General features: G+C 44.9%; 1 protein-coding gene across 1 annotated transcript in view; it reads right to left on the bottom strand.

The window, feature by feature from the left end:
- The window catches only part of LOC138013888 (pneumococcal serine-rich repeat protein-like), a 60,705-nt gene extending 42,761 nt beyond the window's left edge, over positions 1 to 17,944 (bottom strand). Inside the window, 3 exon segments of the mRNA XM_068860932.1 lie at positions 51 to 1,286; positions 1,356 to 8,465; positions 8,529 to 17,944. Coding sequence (XP_068717033.1) covers positions 51 to 1,286; positions 1,356 to 8,465; positions 8,529 to 17,944 — 17,762 coding nt within the window.
- Between the last annotated feature and the right edge of the window lie 1,300 nt (positions 17,945 to 19,244).

Here is a 19,244-nt window from a genome sequence, read left to right as displayed (position 1 = left end):
AGAGGCTTGTTGACGAGCTGACTGAGGCTGACAGTGATGAACTGGATGACAAGCTGAACGAAGTGGAAAATGACACACTTGGTGAAATGCTGACAGAAGTCGACGACGAAATGCTTGTTGAAGGGCTTGCCAGAGTGGATACGCTGATGCTTTCTGATAAACTTGACGACCTTGATACTGAAACACTATTTGAAATGCTTGCAGAAGTCGATGCTGACACACTGCTCGATGAGCTCACTAAACTTGAAACCGATACACTACTTGACAAGCTTGGTGATGTTGAACTAGAAACACTGACAGACTGACTCACAGAGCTTGATAGTGAGAGGCTTGTTGACGAGCTGACTGAGGCTGACAGTGATGAACTGGATGACAAGCTGAACGAAGTGGAAAATGACACACTTGGTGAAATGCTGACAGAAGTCGACGACGAAATGCTTGTAAAGGGGCTTGCCAGAGTGGATACGCTAATGCTTTGTGATAAACTTGACGACCTTGATACTGAAACACTATTTGAAATGCTTGCAGAGGTCGATGCTGACACACTGCTCGATGAGCTCACTAAACTTGAAACCGATACACTACTTGACAAGCTTGGTGATGTTGAACTAGAAACACTGGCAGACCGACTCACAGAGCTTGATAGTGAGAGGCTTGTTGACGAGCTGACTGAGGCTGACAGTGATGAACTGGATGACAAGCTGAACGAAGTGGAAAATGACACACTTGGTGAAATGCTGACAGAAGTCGACGACGAAATGCTTGTTGAAGGGCTTGCCAGAGTGGATACGCTGATGCTTTGTGATAAACTTGACGACCTTGATACTGAAACACTATTTGAAATGCTTGCAGAGGTCGATGCTGACACACTGCTCGATGAGCTCACTAAACTTGAAACCGATACACTACTTGACAAGCTTGGTGATGTTGAACTAGAAACACTGGCAGACCGACTCAGAGAGCTTGATAGTGAGAGGCTTGTTGACGAGCTGACTGAGGCTGACAGTGATGAACTGGATGACAAGCTGAACGAAGTGGAAAATGACACACTTGGTGAAATGCTGACAGAAGTCGACGACGAAATGCTTGTTGAAGGGCTTGCTAGAGTGAATACGCTGATGCTTTCTGATAAACTTGACGACCTTGATACTGAAACACTATTTGAAATGCTTGCAGAGGTCGATGCTGACACACTCCTCGATGAGCTCACTAAACTTGAAACCGATACACTACTTGACAAGCTTGGTGATGTTGAACTAGAAACACTGACAGACTGACTCACAGAGCTTGATAGTGAGAGGCTTGTTGACGAGCTGACTGAGGCTGACAGTGATGAACTGGATGACAAGCTGAACGAAGTGGAAAATGATACACTTGGTGAAATGCTGACAGAAGTCGACGACGAAATGCTTGTTGAAGGGCTTGCCAGAGTGGATACGCTGATGCTTTGTGATAAAGTTGACGACCTTGATACTGAAACACTATTTGAAATGCTTGCAGAGGTCGATGCTGACACACTGCTCGATGAGCTCACTAAACTTGAAACCGATACACTACTTGACAAGCTTGGTGATGTTGAACTAGAAACACTGGCAGACTGACTAACAGAGCTTGATAGTGAGAGGCTTGTTGACGAGCTGACTGAGGCTGACAGTGATGAACTGGATGACAAGCTGAACGAAGTGGAAAATGACACACTTGGTGAAATGCTGACAGAAGTCGACGACGAAATGCTTGTTGAAGGGCTTCCCAGAGTGGATACGCTGATGCTTTCTGATAAACTTGACGACCTTGATACTGAAACACTATTTGAAATGCTTGCAGAGGTCGATGCTGACACACTCCTCGATGAGCTCACTAAACTTGAAACCGATACACTACTTGACAAGCTTGGTGATGTTGAACTAGAAACACTGACAGACTGACTCACAGAGCTTGATAGTGAGAGGCTTGTTGACGAGCTGACTGAGCCTGACAGTGATGAACTGGATGACAAGCTGAACGAAGTGGAAAATGACACACTTGGTGAAGTGCTGACAGAAGTCGACGACGAAATGCTTGTTAAAGGGCTTGCCAGAGTGGATACGCTGATGCTTTGTGATAAAGTTGACGACCTTGATACTGAAACACTATTTGAAATGCTTGCAGAGGTCGATGCTAACACACTGCTCGATGAGCTCACTAAACTTGAAACCGATACACTACTTGACAAGCTTGGTGATGTTGAACTAGAAACACTGGCAGACCGACTCAGAGAGCTTGATAGTGAGAGGCTTGTTGACGAGCTGACTGAGGCTGACAGTGATGAACTGGATGACAAGCTGAACGAAGTGGAAAATGACACACTTGGTGAAATGCTGACAGAAGTCGACGACGAAATGCTTGTTGAAGGGCTTCCCAGAGTGGATAAGCTGATGCTTTCTGATAAACTTGACGACCTTGATACTGAAACACTATTTGAAATGCTTGCAGAGGTCGATGCTGACACACTGTTCGATGAGCTCACTAAACTTGAAACCGATACACTACTTGACAAGCTTGGTGATGTTGAACTAGAAACACTGGCAGACCGACTCACAGAGCTTGATAGTGAGAGGCTTGTTGACGAGCTGACTGAGGCTGACAGTGATGAACTGGATGATAAGCTGAACGAAGTGGAAAATGAAACACTTGGTGAAATGCTGACAGAAGTCGACGACGAAATGCTTGTTGAAGGGCTTGCCAGAGTGGATACGCTGATGCTTTGTGATAAAGTTGACGACCTTGATACTGAAACACTATTCGAAATGCTTGCAGAGGTCGATGCTGACACACTGCTCGATGAGCTCACTAAACTTGAAACCGATACACTACTTGACAAGCTTGGTGATGTTGAACTAGAAACACTGGCAGACTGACTAACAGAGCTTGATAGTGAGAGGCTTGTTGACGAGCTGACTGAGGCTGACAGTGATGAACTGGATGACAAGCTGAACGAAGTGGAAAATGACACACTTGGTGAAATGCTGACAGAAGTCGACGACGAAATGCTTGTTGAAGGGCTTCCCAGAGTGGATACGCTGATGCTTTCTGATAAACTTGACGACCTTGATACTGAAACACTATTTGAAATGCTTGCAGAGGTCGATGCTGACACACTGTTCGATGAGCTCACTAAACTTGAAACCGATACACTACTTGACAAGCTTGGTGATGTTGGACTAGAAACACTGGCAGACCGACTCACAGAGCTTGATAGTGAGAGGGTTGTTGACGAGCTGACTGAGGCTGACAGTGATGAACTGGATGATAAGCTGAACGAAGTGGAAAATGAAACACTTGGTGAAATGCTGACAGAAGTCGACGACGAAATGCTTGTTGAGGGGCTTGCCAGAGTTGATACGCTGATGCTTTGTGATAAACTTGACGACCTTGATACTGAAACACTATTTGAAATGCTTGCAGAGGTCGATGCTGACACACTGCTCGATGAGCTCACTAAACTTGAAACCGATACACTACTTGACAAGCTTGGTGATGTTGAACTAGAAACACTGACAGACTGACTCACAGAGCTTGATAGTGAGAGGCTTGTTGACGAGCTGACTGAGGCTGACAGTGATGAACTGGATGACAAGCTGAACGAAGTGGAAAATGACACACTTGGTGAAATGCTGACAGAAGTCGACGACGAAATGCTTGTTGAAGGGCTTGCCAGAGTGGATACGCTGATGCTTTGTGATAAAGTTGACGACCTTGATACTGAAACACTATTTGAAATGCTTGCAGAGGTCGATGCTGACACACTGCTCGATGAGCTCACTAAACTTGAAACCGATACACTACTTGACAAGCTTGGTGATGTTGAACTAGAAACACTGGCAGAACGACTCAGAGAGCTTGATAGTGAGAGGCTTGTTGACGAGCTGACTGAGGCTGACAGTGATGAACTGGATGACAAGCTGAACGAAGTGGAAAATGACACACTTGGTGAAATGCTGACAGAAGTCGACGACGAAATCCTTGTTGAAGGGCTTGCCAGAGTGGATACGCTGATGCTTTCTAATAAACTTGACGACCTTGATACTGAAACACTATTTGAAATGCTTGCAGAGGTCGATGCTGACACACTGCTCGATGAGCTCACTAAACTTGAAACCGATACACTACTTGACAAGCTTGGTGATGTTGAACTAGAAACACTGACAGACTGACTCACAGAGCTTGATAGTGAGAGGCTTGTTGACGAGCTGACTGAGGCTGACAGTGATGAACTGGATGACAAGCTGAACGAAGTGGAAAATGACACACTTGGTGAAATGCTGACAGAAGTCGACGACGAAATGCTTGTTGAAGGGCTTGCCAGAGTGGATACGCTGATGCTTTGTGATAAAGTTGACGACCTTGATACTGAAACACTATTTGAAATGCTTGCAGAGGTCGATCCTGACACACTGCTCGATGAGCTCACTAAACTTGAAACCGATACACTACTTGACAAGCTTGGTGATGTTGAACTAGAAACACTGGCAGACTGACTCACAGAGCTTGATAGTGAGAGGCTTGTTGACGAGCTGACTGAGGCTGACAGTGATGAACTGGATGACAAGCTGAACGAAGCGGAAAATGACACACTTGGTAAAATGCTGACAGAAGTCGACGACGAAATGCTTGTTGAAGGGCTTGCCAGAGAGGATACGCTGATGCTTTCTGATAAACTTGACGACCTTGATACTGAAACACTATTTGAAATGCTTGCAGAGGTCGATGCTGACACACTGCTCGATGAGCTCACTAAACTTGAAACCGATACACTACTTGACAAGCTTGGTGATGTTGAACTAGAAACACTGGCAGACTGACTCACAGAGCTTGATAGTGAGAGGCTTGTTGACGAGCTGACTGAGGCTGACAGTGATGAACTGGATGACAAGCTGAACGAAGTGGAAAATGACACCCTTGGTGAAATGCTGACAGAAGTCGACGACGAAATGCTTGTTGAAGGGCTTGGCAGAGTGGATACGCTATCGCTTTCTGATAAACTTGACGATCTTGATACTGAAACACTATTTGAAGTGCTAGCAGAGGTCGATGCTGACATACTACTTGATAAAATCACTAAACTTGAAACCGATACACTACTTGACAAGCTTGGTGATGTTGAACTAGAAACACTGACAGACTGACTCACAGAGCTTGATAGTGAGAGGCTTGTTGAGGAGCTGACTGAGGCTGACAGTGATGAACTGGATGACAAGCTGAACGAAGTGGAAAATGACACACTTGGTGAAATGCTGACAGAAGTAGACGACGAAATGCTTGTTGAAGGGCTTGCCAGAGTGGATACGCTGATGCTTTGTGATAAACTTGACGACCTTGATACTAAAACACTATTTGAAATGCTTGCAGAGGTCGATGCTGACACACTGCTCGATGAGCTCACTAAACTTGAAACTGATACGCTACTTGACAAGCTTGGTGATGTTGAACTAGAAACTCTGGCAGACTGACTTACAGAGCTTGATAGTGAGAGGCTTGTTGACGAGCTGACTGAGGCTGACAAAGATGAACTGGATGACAAGCTGAACGAAGTGGAAAATGACACACTTGGTGAAATGCTGACAGAAGTCGACGACGAAATGCTTGTTGAAGTGCTTGCCAGAGTGGATACGCTAATGCTTTCTGATAAACTTGACGATCTTGATACTGAAACACTATTTGAAGTGCTAGCAGAGGTCGATGCTGACACACTACTCGATAAAATCACTAAACTTGAAACCGATACACTACTTGACAAGCTTGGTGATGTTGAACTAGAAACACTGACAGACTGACTCACAGAGCTTGATAGTGAGAGGCTTGTTGACGAGCTGACTGAGGCTGACAGTGATGAACTGGATGACAAGCTGAACGAAGTGGAAAATGACACACTTGGTGAAATGCTGACAGAAGTCGACGACGAAATGCTTGTTGAAGGGCTTGCCAGAGTGGATACGCTGATGCTTTGTGATAAACTTGACGACCTTGATACTAAAACACTATTTGAAATGCTTGCAGAGGTCGATGCTGACACACTGCTCGATGAGCTCACTAAACTTGAAACCGATAAAGTACTTGACAAGCTTGGTGATATTGAACTAGAAACACTGGCAGACTGACTCACAGAGCTTGATAGTGAGAGGCTTGTTGACGAGCTGACTGAGGCTGACAGTGATGAACTGGATGACAAGCTGAACGAAGTGGAAAATGACACACTTGGTGAAATGCTGACAGAAGTCGACGACGAAATGCTTGTTGAAGGGCTTGCCAGAGTGGATACGGTGATGCTTTCTGATAAACTTGACGACCTTGATACTGAAACACTATTTGAAATGCTTGCAGAGGTCGATGCTGACACACTGCTCGATGAGCTCACTAAACTTGAAACCGATACACTACTTGACAAGCTTGGTGATGTTGAACTAGAAACACTGGCAGACCGACTCACAGAGCTTGATAGTGAGAGGCTTGCTGACGAGCTGACTGAGGCTGACAGTGATGAACTGGATGACAAGCTCAACGAAGTGGAAAATGACACACTTGGTGAAATGCTGACAGAAGTCGACGACGAAATGCTTGTTGAAGGGCTTGCCAGAGTGGATACGCTGATGCTTTCTGATAAACTTGACGACCTTGATACTGAAACACTATTTGAAATGCTTGCAGAAGTCGATGCTGACACACTGCTCGATGAGCTCACTAAACTTGAAACCGATACACTACTTGACAAGCTTGGTGATGTTGAACTAGAAACACTGACAGACTGACTCACAGAGCTTGATAGTGAGAGGCTTGTTGACGAGCTGACTGAGGCTGACAGTGATGAACTGGATGACAAGCTGAACGAAGTGGAAAATGACACACTTGGTGAAATGCTGACAGAAGTCGACGACGAAATGCTTGTTGAAGGGCTTGCCAGAGTGGATACGGTGATGCTTTCTGATAAACTTGACGACCTTGATACTGAAACACTATTTGAAATGCTAGCAGAGGTCACTGCTGACACACTGCTCAATGAGCTCACTAAACTTGAAACCGATACACTACTTGACAAGCTTGCTGATGTTGAACTAAAAACACTGTCAGACCGACGCACAGAGCTTGATAGTGAGAGGCTTGTTGACGAGCTGACTGAGGCTGACAGTGATGAACTGGATGACAAGCTGAACGAAGTGGAAGATTCCACACTTGGTGAAATGCTGACAGAAGTCGACGACGAAATGCTTGTTGAAGGGCTTGCCAGAGTTGATACGCTGATGCTTTCTGATAAACTTGGCGACCTTGATACTGAAACACTATTTGAAATGCTTGCAGAGGTCGATGCTGACACATTGCTCGATAAGCTCACTGAACTTGAAACCGATACACTACTTGACAAGCTTGGTGATGTTGAACTAGAAACACTGGCAGACCGACTCACAGAGCTTGATACTGAGAGGCTTGTTGACGAGCTGACTGAGGCTGACAGTGATGAACTGGATGACAAGCTGAACGAAGTGGAAAATGACACACTTGGTGAAATGCTGACAGAAGTCGACGACGAAATGCTTGTTGAAGGGCTTGCCAGAGTGGATACGCTGATGCTTTCTGATAAACTTGACGACCTTGATACTGAAACACTATTTGAAATGCTTGCAGAGGTCGATGCTGACACACTGCTCGATGAGCTCACTAAACTTGAAACCGATACACTACTTGACAAGCTTGGTGATGTTGAACTAGAAACACTGGCAGACCGACTCACAGAGCTTGATAGTGAGAGGCTTGTTGACGAGCTGACTGTGGCTGTTAGTGATGAACTGGATGACAAGCTAAACGAAGTGGAAAATGACACACTTGGTGAAATGCTGACAGAAGTCGACGACGAAATGCTTGTTGAAGGGCTTGCCAGAGTGGATTCGCTGATGCTTTCTGATAAACTTGACGACCTTGATACTGAAACACTATTTGAAATGCTTGCAGAGGTCGATGCTGACACACTGCTCGATGAGCTCACTAAACTTGAAACCGATACACTACTTGACAAGCTTGGTGATGTTGAACTAGAAACACTGGCAGACCGACTCACAGAGCTTGATAGTGAGAGGCTTGTTGACGAGCTGACTGAGGCTGACAGTGATGAACTGGATGACAAGCTGAACGAAGTGGAAAATGACACACTTGGTGAAATGCTGACAGAAGTCGACGACGAAATGCTTGTTAAAGGGCTTGCCAGAGTGGATACGCTAATGCTTTCTGATAAACTTGACGACCTTGATACTGAAACACTATTTGAAATGCTTGCAGAGGTCGATGCTGACACACTGCTCGATGAGCTCACTAAACTTGAAACCGATACACTACTTGACAAGCTTGGTGATGTTGAACTAGAAACACTGACAGACTGACTCACAGAGCTTGATAGTGAGAGGCTTGTTGACGAGCTGACTGAGGCTGACAGTGATGAACTGGATGACAAGCTGAACGAAGTGGAAAATGACACACTTGGTGAAATGCTGACAGAAGTCGACGACGAAATGCTTGTTGAAGGGCTTGCCAGAGTGGATACGGTGATGCTTTCTGATAAACTTGACGACCTTGATACTGAAACACTATTTGAAATGCTTGCAGAGGTCGATGCTGACACACTGCTCGATGAGCTCACTAAACTTGAAACCGATACACTACTTGACAAGCTTGGTGATGTTGAACTAGAAACACTGGCAGACCGACTCACAGAGCTTGATAGTGAGAGGCTTGTTGACGAGCTGACTGAGGCTGACAGTGATGAACTGGATGACAAGCTGAACGAAGTGGAAAATGACACACTTGGTGAAATGCTGACAGAAGTCGACGACGAAATGCTTGTTGAAGGGCTTGCCAGAGTGGATACGGTGATGCTTTCTGATAAACTTGACGACCTTGATACTGAAACACTATTTGAAATGCTTGCAGAGGTCGATGCTGACACACTGCTCGATGAGCTCACTAAACTTGAAACCGATACACTACTTGACAAGCTTGGTGATGTTGAATTAGAAACACTGGCAGACTGAGTCACAGAGCTTGACACTGAGAGGCTTGTTGACGAGCTGACTGAGGCTGACAGTGATGAACTGGATGACAAGCTGAACGAAGTGGAAAATGACACACTTGGTGAAATGCTGACAGAAGTCGACGACGAAATGCTTGTTAAAGGGCTTGCCAGAGTGGATACGCTAATGCTTTCTGATAAACTTGACGACCTTGATACTGAAACACTATTTGAAATGCTTGCAGAGATCGATGCTGACACACTGCTCGATGAGCTCACTAAACTTGAAACCGATACACTACTTGACAAGCTTGGTGATGTTGAACTAGAAACACTGGCAGACCGACTCACAGAGCTTGATAGTGAGAGGCTTGTTGACGAGCTGACTGAGGCTGACAGTGATGAACTGGATGACAAGCTGAACAAAGTGGAAAATGACACACTTGGTGAAATGCTGACAGAAGTCGACGACGAAATGCTTGTTGAAGGGCTTGCCAGAGTGGATACGGTGATGCTTTCTGATAAACTTGACGACCTTGATACTGAAACACTATTTGAAATGCTTGCAGAGGTCGATGCTGACACACTGCTCGATGAGCTCACTAAACTTGAAACCGATACACTACTTGACAAGCTTGGTGATGTTGAATTAGAAACACTGGCAGACTGAGTCACAGAGCTTGACACTGAGAGGCTTGTTGACGAGCTGACTGAGGCTGACAGTGATGAACTGGATGACAAGCTGAACGAAGTCGAAAATGACACACTTGGTGAAATGCTGACAGAAGTCGACGACGAAATGCTTGTTGAAGGGCTTGCCAGAGTGGATACGCTGATGCTTTGTGATAAACTTGACGACCTTGATGCTGAAACACTATTTGAAATGCTTGCAGAGAACGATGCTGACACACTGTTCGATGAGCTCGCTAAACTTGAAACCGATACACTACTTGACAAGCTCGGTGATGTTGAACTAGAAACACTGGCAGACCGACTCACAGAGCTTGATAGTGAGAGGCTTGTTGACGAGCTGACTGAGGCTGACAGTGATGAACTGGATGACAAGCTGAACGAAGTGGAAAATGACACACTTGGTGAAATGCTGACAGAAGTCGACGACGAAATGCTTGTTGAAGGGCTTGCCAGAGAGGATACGATCAAACTTAATGATACACTTCACGACCGTGATACTGAAACACAATGTGAAATGCTTGCAGAGGTCGATGTTGACACACTGCTCGATGAGCTCACTAAACTTGAAACCGATACACTACTTGACAAGCTTGGTGATGTTGAACTAGAAACACTGGCAGACTGACTCACAGAGCTTAATACTGAGAGGCTTGTTGACGAGCTGACTGAGGCTGACAGTGATGAACTGGATGACAAGCTGAACGAAGTGGAAAATGACACACTTGGTGAAATGCTGACAGAAGTCGACGACGAAATGCTTGTTGAAGGGCTTGCCAGAGTGGATACGCTGATGCTTTCTGATAAACTTGACGACCTTGATACTGAAACACTATTTGAAATGCTTGCAGAAGTCGATGCTGACACAGTGCTCGATGAGGTCACTAAACTTAAAACCGATACACTACTTGACAAGCTTGGTGATGTTGAACTAGAAACACTGGCAGACCGACTCACAGAGCTCGATAGTGAGAGGCTTGTTGACGAGCCGACTGAGGCTGACACTGATGAACTGGATGACAAGCTGAACGAAATGGAAAATGACACACTTGGTGAAATGCTGACAGAAGTCGACGACGATATGGTTTTTGAAAGGCTTGCCAGAGTGGATACGGTGATGCTTTCTGATAAACTTGACGACCTTGATACTGAAATGCTATTTGAAATGCTTGCAGAGGTCGATGCTGACACACTGCTCGATGAGCTCACTAAACTTGAAACCGATACACTACTTGACAAGCTTGGTGATGTTGAACTAGAAACACTGGCAGACTGACTCACAGAGCTTGATACTGAGAGGCTTGCTGACGAGCTGACTGAGGCTGACAGTGATGAACTGGATGACAAGCTGAACGAAGTGGAAAATGACACACTTGGTGAAATGCTGACAGAAGTCGACGACGAAATGCTTGTTGAAGGGCTTGCCAGAGTGGATACGCTGATGCTTTGTGATAAACTTGACGACCTTGATACTGAAACACTATTTGAAATGCTTGAAAAGGTCGATGCTGACACACTACTCAATGAGCTCACTAAACTTGAAACCGATACACTACTTGACAAGCTTGGTGATGTTGAACTAGAAACACTGGCAGACCGACTCACAGAGCTTGATAGTGAGAGGCTTGTTGACGAGCTGACTGAGGCTGACAGTGATGAACTGGATGACAAGCTGAACGAAGTGGAAAATGACACACTTGGTGAAATGCTGACAGAAGTCGACGACGAAATGCTTGTTGAAGGGCTTGCCAGAGTGGATACGGTGATGCTTTCTGATAAACTTGACGACCTTGATACTGAAACACTATTTGAAATGCTTGCAGAGGTCGATGCTGACACACTGCTCGATGAGCTCACTAAACTTGAAACCGATACACTACTTGACAAGCTTGGTGATGTTGAACTAGAAACACTGGCAGACCGACTCACAGAGCTTGATAGTGAGAGGCTTGTTGACGAGCTGACTGAGGCTGACAGTGATGAACTGGATGACAAGCTGAACGAAGTGGAAAATGACACACTTGGTGAAATGCTGACAGAAGTCGACGACGAAATGGTTCTTGAAAGGCTTGCCAGAGTGGATACGGTGATGCTTTCTGATAAACTTGACGACCTTGATACTGAAATGCTATTTGAAATGCTTGCAGAGGTCGATGCTGACACACTGCTCGATGAGCTCACTAAACTTGAAACCGATACACTACTTGACAAGCTTGGTGATGTTGAACTAGAAACACTGGCAGACTGACTCACAGAGCTTGATACTGAGAGGCTTGCTGACGAGCTGACTGAGGCTGACAGTGATGAACTGGATGACAAGCTGAACGAAGTGGAAAATGACACACTTGGTGAAATGCTGACAGAAGTCAACGACGAAATGCTTGTTAAAGGGCTTGCCAGAGTGGATACGCTGATGCTTTGTGATAAACTTGACGACCTTGATACTGAAACACTATTTGAAATGCTTGAAAAGGTCGATGCTGACACACTACTCAATGAGCTCACTAAACTTGAAACCGATACACTACTTGACAAGCTTGGTGATGTTGAACTAGAAACACTGGCAGACCGACTCACAGAGCTTGATAGTGAGAGGCTTGTTGACGAGCTGACTGAGGTTGACAGTGATGAACTGGATGACAAGCTGAACGAAGTGGAAAATGACACACTTGGTGAAATTCTGACAGAAGTCGACGACGAAATGCTTGTTGAAGGGCTTGCCAGAGTGGATACGCTGATGCTTTCTGATAAACTTGACGACCTTGACACTGAAACACTATTTGAAATGCTTGCAGAGGTGGATATTGACACACTGCTCGATGAGCTCACTAAACTTGAAACCGATACACTACTTGACAAGCTTGGTGATGTTGAACTAGAAACACTGACAGACTGACTCACAGAGCTTGATAGTGAGAGGCTTGTTGACGAGCTGACTGAGGCTGACAGTGATGAACTGGATGACAAGCTGAACGAAGTGGAAAATGACACACTTGGTGAAATGCTGACAGAAGTCGACGACGAAATGCTTGTTAAAGGGCTTGCCAGAGTGGATACGCTGATGCTTTCTGATAAACTTGACGACCTTGATACTGAAACACTATTTGAAATGCTAGCAGAGGTCACTGCTGACACACTGCTCAATGAGCTCACTAAACTTGAAACCGATACACTACTTGACAAGCTTGGTGATGTTGAACTAGAAACACTGGCAGACCGACTCACAGAGCTTGATAGTGAGAGGCTTGTTGACGAGCTGACTGAGGCTGACAGTGATGAACTGGATGACAAGCTGAACGAAGTGGAAAATGACACACTTGGTGAAATGCTGACAGAAGTCGACGACGAAATGCTTGTTGAAGGGCTTGCCAGAGTGGATACGGTGATGCTTTCTGATAAACTTGACGACCTTGATACTGAAACACTATTTGAAATGCTTGCAGAGGTCGATGCTGACACACTGCTCGATGAGCTCACTAAACTTGAAACCGATACACTACTTGACATGCTTGGTGATGTTGAACTAGAAACACTGGCAGACTGACTCACAGAGCTTGATAGTGAGAGGCTTGTTGACGAGCTGACTGAGGCTGACAGTGATGAAATGGATGACAAGCTGAACGAAGTGGAAAATGACACACTTGGTGAAATGCTGACAGAAGTCGACGACGAAATGCTTGTTGAAGGGCTTGCCAGAGTGGATACGCTGATGCTTTCTGATAAACTTGACGACCTTGATACTGAAACACTATTTGAAATGCTTGCAGAGGTCGATGCTGACACACTGCTCGATGAGCTCACTAAACTTGAAACCGATACACTACTTGACAAGCTTGGTGATGTTGAACTAGAAACACTGGCAGACCGACTCACAGAGCTTGATAGTGAGAGGCTTGTTGACGAGCTGACTGAGGCTGACAGTGATGAACTGGATGACAAGCTGAACGAAGTGGAAAATGACACACTTGGTGAAATGCTGACAGAAGTCGACGACGAAATGCTTGTTGAAGGGCTTGCCAGAGTGGATACGGTGATGCTTTCTGATAAACTTGACGACCTTGATACTGAAACACTATTTGAAATGCTTGCAGAGGTCGATGCTGACACACTGCTCGATGAGCTCACTAAACTTGAAACCGATACACTACTTGACAAGCTTGGTGATGTTGAACTAGAAACACTGGCAGACCGACTCACAGAGCTTGATAGTGAGAGGCTTGTTGACGAGCTGACTGAGGCTGACAGTGATGAACTGGATGACAAGCTGAACGAAGTGGAAAATGACACACTTGGTGAAATGCTGACAGAAGTCGACGACGAAATGCTTGTTAAAGGGCTTGCCACAGTGGATACGGTGATGCTTTCTGATAAACTTGACGACCTTGATACTGAAACACTATTTGAAATGCTTGCAGAGGTCGATGCTGACACACTGCTCGATGAGCTCACTAAACTTGAAACCGATACACTACTTGACAAGCTTGGTGATGTTGAACTAGAAACACTGGCAGACCGACTCACAGAGCTTGATAGTGAGAGGCTTGTTGACGAGCTGACTGAGGCTGACAGTGATGAACTGGATGACAAGCTGAACGAAGTGGAAAATGACACACTTGGTGAAATGCTGACAGAAGTCGACGACGAAATGCTTGTTGAAGGGCTTGCAAGTGTGGATACGGTGATGCTTTCTGATAAACTTGACGACCTTGATACTGAAACACTATTTGAAATGCTTGCAGAGGTCGATGCTGACACACTGCTCGATGAGCTCACTAAACTTGAAACCGATACACTACTTGACAAGCTTGGTGATGTTGAACTAGAAACACTGGCAGACCGACTCACAGAGCTTGATAGTGAGAGGCTTGTTGACGAGCTGACTGAGGCTGACAGTGATGAACTGGATGACAAGCTAAACGAAGTGGAAAATGACACACTTGGTGAAATGCTGACAGAAGTCGACGACGAAATGCTTGTTGAAGGGCTTGCCAGAGTGGATACGGTGATGCTTTCTGATAAACTTGACGACCTTGATACTGAAACACTATTTGAAATGCTTGCAGAGGTCGATGCTGACACACTGCTCGATGAGCTCACTAAACTTGAAACCGATACACTACTTGACAAGCTTGGTGATGTTGAACTAGAAACACTGACAGACTGACTCACAGAGCTTGATAGTGAGAGGCTTGTTGACGAGCTGACTGAGGCTGACAGTGATGAACTGGATGACAAGCTGAACGAAGTGGAAAATGACACACTTGGTGAAATGCTGACAGAAGTCGACGACGAAATGCTTGTTGAAGGGCTTGCCAGAGTGGATACGCTGATGCTTTCTGATAAACTTGACGACCTTGATACTGAAACACTATTTGAAATGCTTGCAGAGGTCGATGCTGACACACTGCTCGATGAGCTCACTAAACTTGAAACCGATACACTACTTGACAAGCTTGGTGATGTTGAACTAGAAACACTGTCAGACCGACGCACAGAGCTTGATAGTGAGAGGCTTGTTGACGAGCTGACTGAGGCTGACAGTGATGAACTGGATGACAAGCTGAACGAAGTGGAAGATTCCACACTTGGTGAAATGCTGACAGAAGTCGACGACGAAATGCTTGTTGAAGGGCTTGCCAGAGTTGATACGCTGATGCTTTCTGATAAACTTGGCGACCTTGATACTGAAACACTATTTGAAATGCTTGCAGAGGTCGATGCTGACACACTGCTCGATGAGCTCACTAAACTTGAAACCGATACACTACTTGACAAGCTTGGTGATGTTGAACTAGAAACACTGGCAGACCGACTCACAGAGCTTGATAGTGAGAGGCTTGTTGACGAGCTGACTGAGGCTGACAGTGATGAACTGGATGACAAGCTGAACGAAGTGGAAAATGACACACTTGGTGAAATGCTGACAGAAGTCGACGACGAAATGCTTGTTGAAGGGCTTGCCAGAGTAGATACGTTGATGCTTTCTGATAAACTTGACGACCTTGATACTGAAACACTATTCGAAATGCTTGCAGAGGTCGATGCTGACACACTGCTCGATGAGCTCACTAAACTTGAAACCGATACACTACTTGACAAGCTTGGTGATGTTGAACTAGAAACACTGGCAGACTGACTCACAGAGCTTGATAGTGAGAGGCTTGTTGACGAGCTGACTGAGGCTGACAGTGATGAACTGGATGACAAGCTGAACGAAGTGGAAAATGACACACTTGGTGAAATGCTGACAGAAGTCGACGACGAAATGCTTGTTGAAGGGCTTGCCAGAGTGGATACGCTGATGCTTTGTGATAAACTTGACGACCTTGATGCTGAAACACTATTTGAAATGCTTGCAGAGAACGATGCTGACACACTGTTCGATGAGCTCGCTAAACTTGAAACCGATACACTACTTGACAAGCTCGGTGATGTTGAACTAGAAACACTGGCAGACCGACTCACAGAGCTTGATAGTGAGAGGCTTGTTGACGAGCTGACTGAGGCTGACAGTGATGAACTGGATGACGAGCTGAACGAATTGGAAAATGACACACTTGGTGAAATGCTGACAGAAGTCGACGACGAAATGCTTGTTGAAGGGCTTGCCAGAGTGGATACGCTGTTGCTTTCTGATAAACTTGACGACCTTGATACTGAAACACTATTTGAAATGCTTGCAGAGGTCGATGCTGACACACTGCTCGATGAGCTCACTAAACTTGAAACCGATACACTACTTGACAAGCTTGGTGATGTTGAACTAGAAACACTGGCAGACTGACTCACAGAGCTTGATAGTGAGAGGCTTCTTGACGAGCTGACTGAGGCTGACAGTGATGAACTGGATGACAAGCTGAACGAAGTGGAAAATGACACACTTGGTGAAATCCTGACAGAGGTCGACGACAAAATGATTGTTGAAGGGCTTGCCAGAGTGGATACGCTGATGCTTTGTGATAAACTTGACGACCTTGATACTGAAACACTATTTGAAATGCTTGCAGAGGTCGATGCTGACACACTGCTCGATGAGCTCACTAAACTTGAAACCGATACACTACTTGACAAGCTTGGTGATGTTGAACTAGAAACACTGGCAGACTGACTCACAGAGCTTGATAGTGAGAGGCTTGCTGACGTGCTGCCTGAGGCTGAGAGTGATGAACTGGCTGACAAGCTCAACGACGTGGAGAAGGTCTTACGTTGTGAAATGCTGACAGAAGTCGACGACGAAATGCTTGTTGAAGGGCTTGCCAGAGTGGATACGGTGATGCTTTGTGATAAACTTGACGACCTTGATACTGCAACAGTATTTGAAATGCTTGCAGAGGTCGATGCTGACACACTGCTCGACGAGCTCACTAAACTTGAAACCGATGCACTACTTGACAAGCTTGGTGATGTTGAACTAGAAACACTGGCAGACCGACTCACAGAGTTTGATACTGAGAGGCTTGTTGACGAGCTGACTGAGGCTGACAGTGATGAAATGGATGACAAGCTGAACGAAGTGGAAAATGACACACTTGGTGAAATGCTAACAGAAGTCGACGACGAAATGCTTGTTGAAGGGCTTGCCAGAGTGGATACGGTGATGCTTTCTGATAAACTTGACGACCTTGATACTGAAACACTATTTGAAATGCTTGAAGAGGTCGATGCTGACACACTGCTCGATGAGCTCACTAAACTTGAAACCGATACACTACTTGACAAGCTTGGTGATGTTGAACTAGAAACACTGGCAGACCGACTCACAGAGCTTGATAGTGAGAGGCTTGTTGACGAGCTGACTGAGGCTGACAGTGATGAACTGGATGACAAGCTGAACGAAGTGGAAAATGACACACTTTGTGAATTGCTGATCGAAGTTGACGACGAAATGCTTGTTGAAGGGCTTGCCAGACTGGATACGCTGATGCTTTCTGATAAACGTGACGACCTTGATACTGAAACACTATTTAAAATGCTTGCAGAGGTCGATGCTGACCCACCGCACGATGAGCTCACTAAACTTGAAACCGATACACTACTTGACAAGCTTGGTGATGTAGAAGTAGAAACACTGGCAGACCGACTCACAGAGCTTGATAGTGAGAGGCTTGTTGACGAGCTGACTGAGGGTGACAGTGATGAACTGGATGACAAGCTGAACGAAGTGGAAAATGACGCACTGCTCGATGAGCTTAATGAACTTGAAACCGGAGTGGACACCGTCATGGTGATAAATGCTGAGAATATGATACGAAAATATATTTTTTTAATTTACTAAAATGTATTACAAGAGTTTTTTCGGAAAACTTATACTGATTATGATTTTTTTAAAAATTTTCTTTCCAAATTCTGTTTATCTCGTTTTTAGACTGAAGTGAGAAGTTGTTTTGAACTTGATACTTGACACCTTTCCCGATAATCCTTTCTTCCAAAGCTATTCTGTATTAGTGGGTCAACTGACTTGGGATATCAGGGCTTTGATATTAGCTGTGAGGAGACCAGGGCTGATGAAATCCTATCTCATCAAACATGTTGACTTTCCTGTAAATTTTAATCCAAAAGTAGGATAAAGTTTCATTCGAGATACTACTGATGAAGTACCTTACTTTATGACAGTTTTAAGCTGCTTTGCTTTATTTTCATAATGAAGGTTTGTTGCTTGTATCAGAAGGTTTAGAGTTTGTATCGATACTTTACCTGGCAATATCACAAGTAGATGGAGCCTTGTCGAAAGTGGTGCTATGCTTGAAAGCATCATCGTTAATAGTTACTGCAATATCTTTAGTTGCTTTCTTTTTCTTGCACTTTGGCCTTCTTAACAACCTGTGGACACATTATCGAAGCCAAGGGACCATTAGCAACTTTCGTTCCTAGTAGTAGTCCTCTTGATTACAGCCATTTGAATATACGAAATTAGCATACAATTTCTCCCAACGAGAGTATTAGTATCGATTGATAATTTTCTAGTGTAAAAACTTCTTACATCTTCGGTGATAACGTCTAGAGGCCTTTTTTTGGTACAATGTTGATAAATGTGAGAATGATTTACACTCATGAGCCTAACAGCCTATCAAAACATCGATAAAACGTCACGTGTATGAGCTTTGTATCCTGATAAAACACTCCTCGTTAGTATTCTTTTTATAAAGAACACTAGTAACGCATAGCTTGTTTTCCTTGTATGCTAATATTCACCTCTCACAATTTGAACCATTGTTTTGAGTCCGAGGGACACGCTCTTTGTGGAATGTTTTTGAAGCCGTTCAAAAAACTCGCAGCACGTGTTTTTATCGGGTCTAAAAACACTCAGCTACGCCTCGTGTTTTTAAACCCCGATAAAACAATGCTGCTCGTCATTTAAACATTCAATATTAAATGCAAGGTTTTACAATTGAACCCACTGCAAACTCGGAAAAATGCGAGCCCCAGATGGGATTCGAACCCACGACCCTCCGTGATGTAGCTAGTCGGATGCTCTAACCACTGAGCTACTGGAGACTCTATTGTGAGCAAGGGTGATATGTGG

This window comes from Montipora capricornis, chromosome 8 (genome assembly GCF_036669925.1).
Source record: "Montipora capricornis isolate CH-2021 chromosome 8, ASM3666992v2, whole genome shotgun sequence".
NCBI lineage: Eukaryota > Metazoa > Cnidaria > Anthozoa > Scleractinia > Acroporidae > Montipora > Montipora capricornis.
Note: the sequence above shows the minus strand (reverse complement) of the source record. Positions and strands in the feature narration are given on the sequence as shown.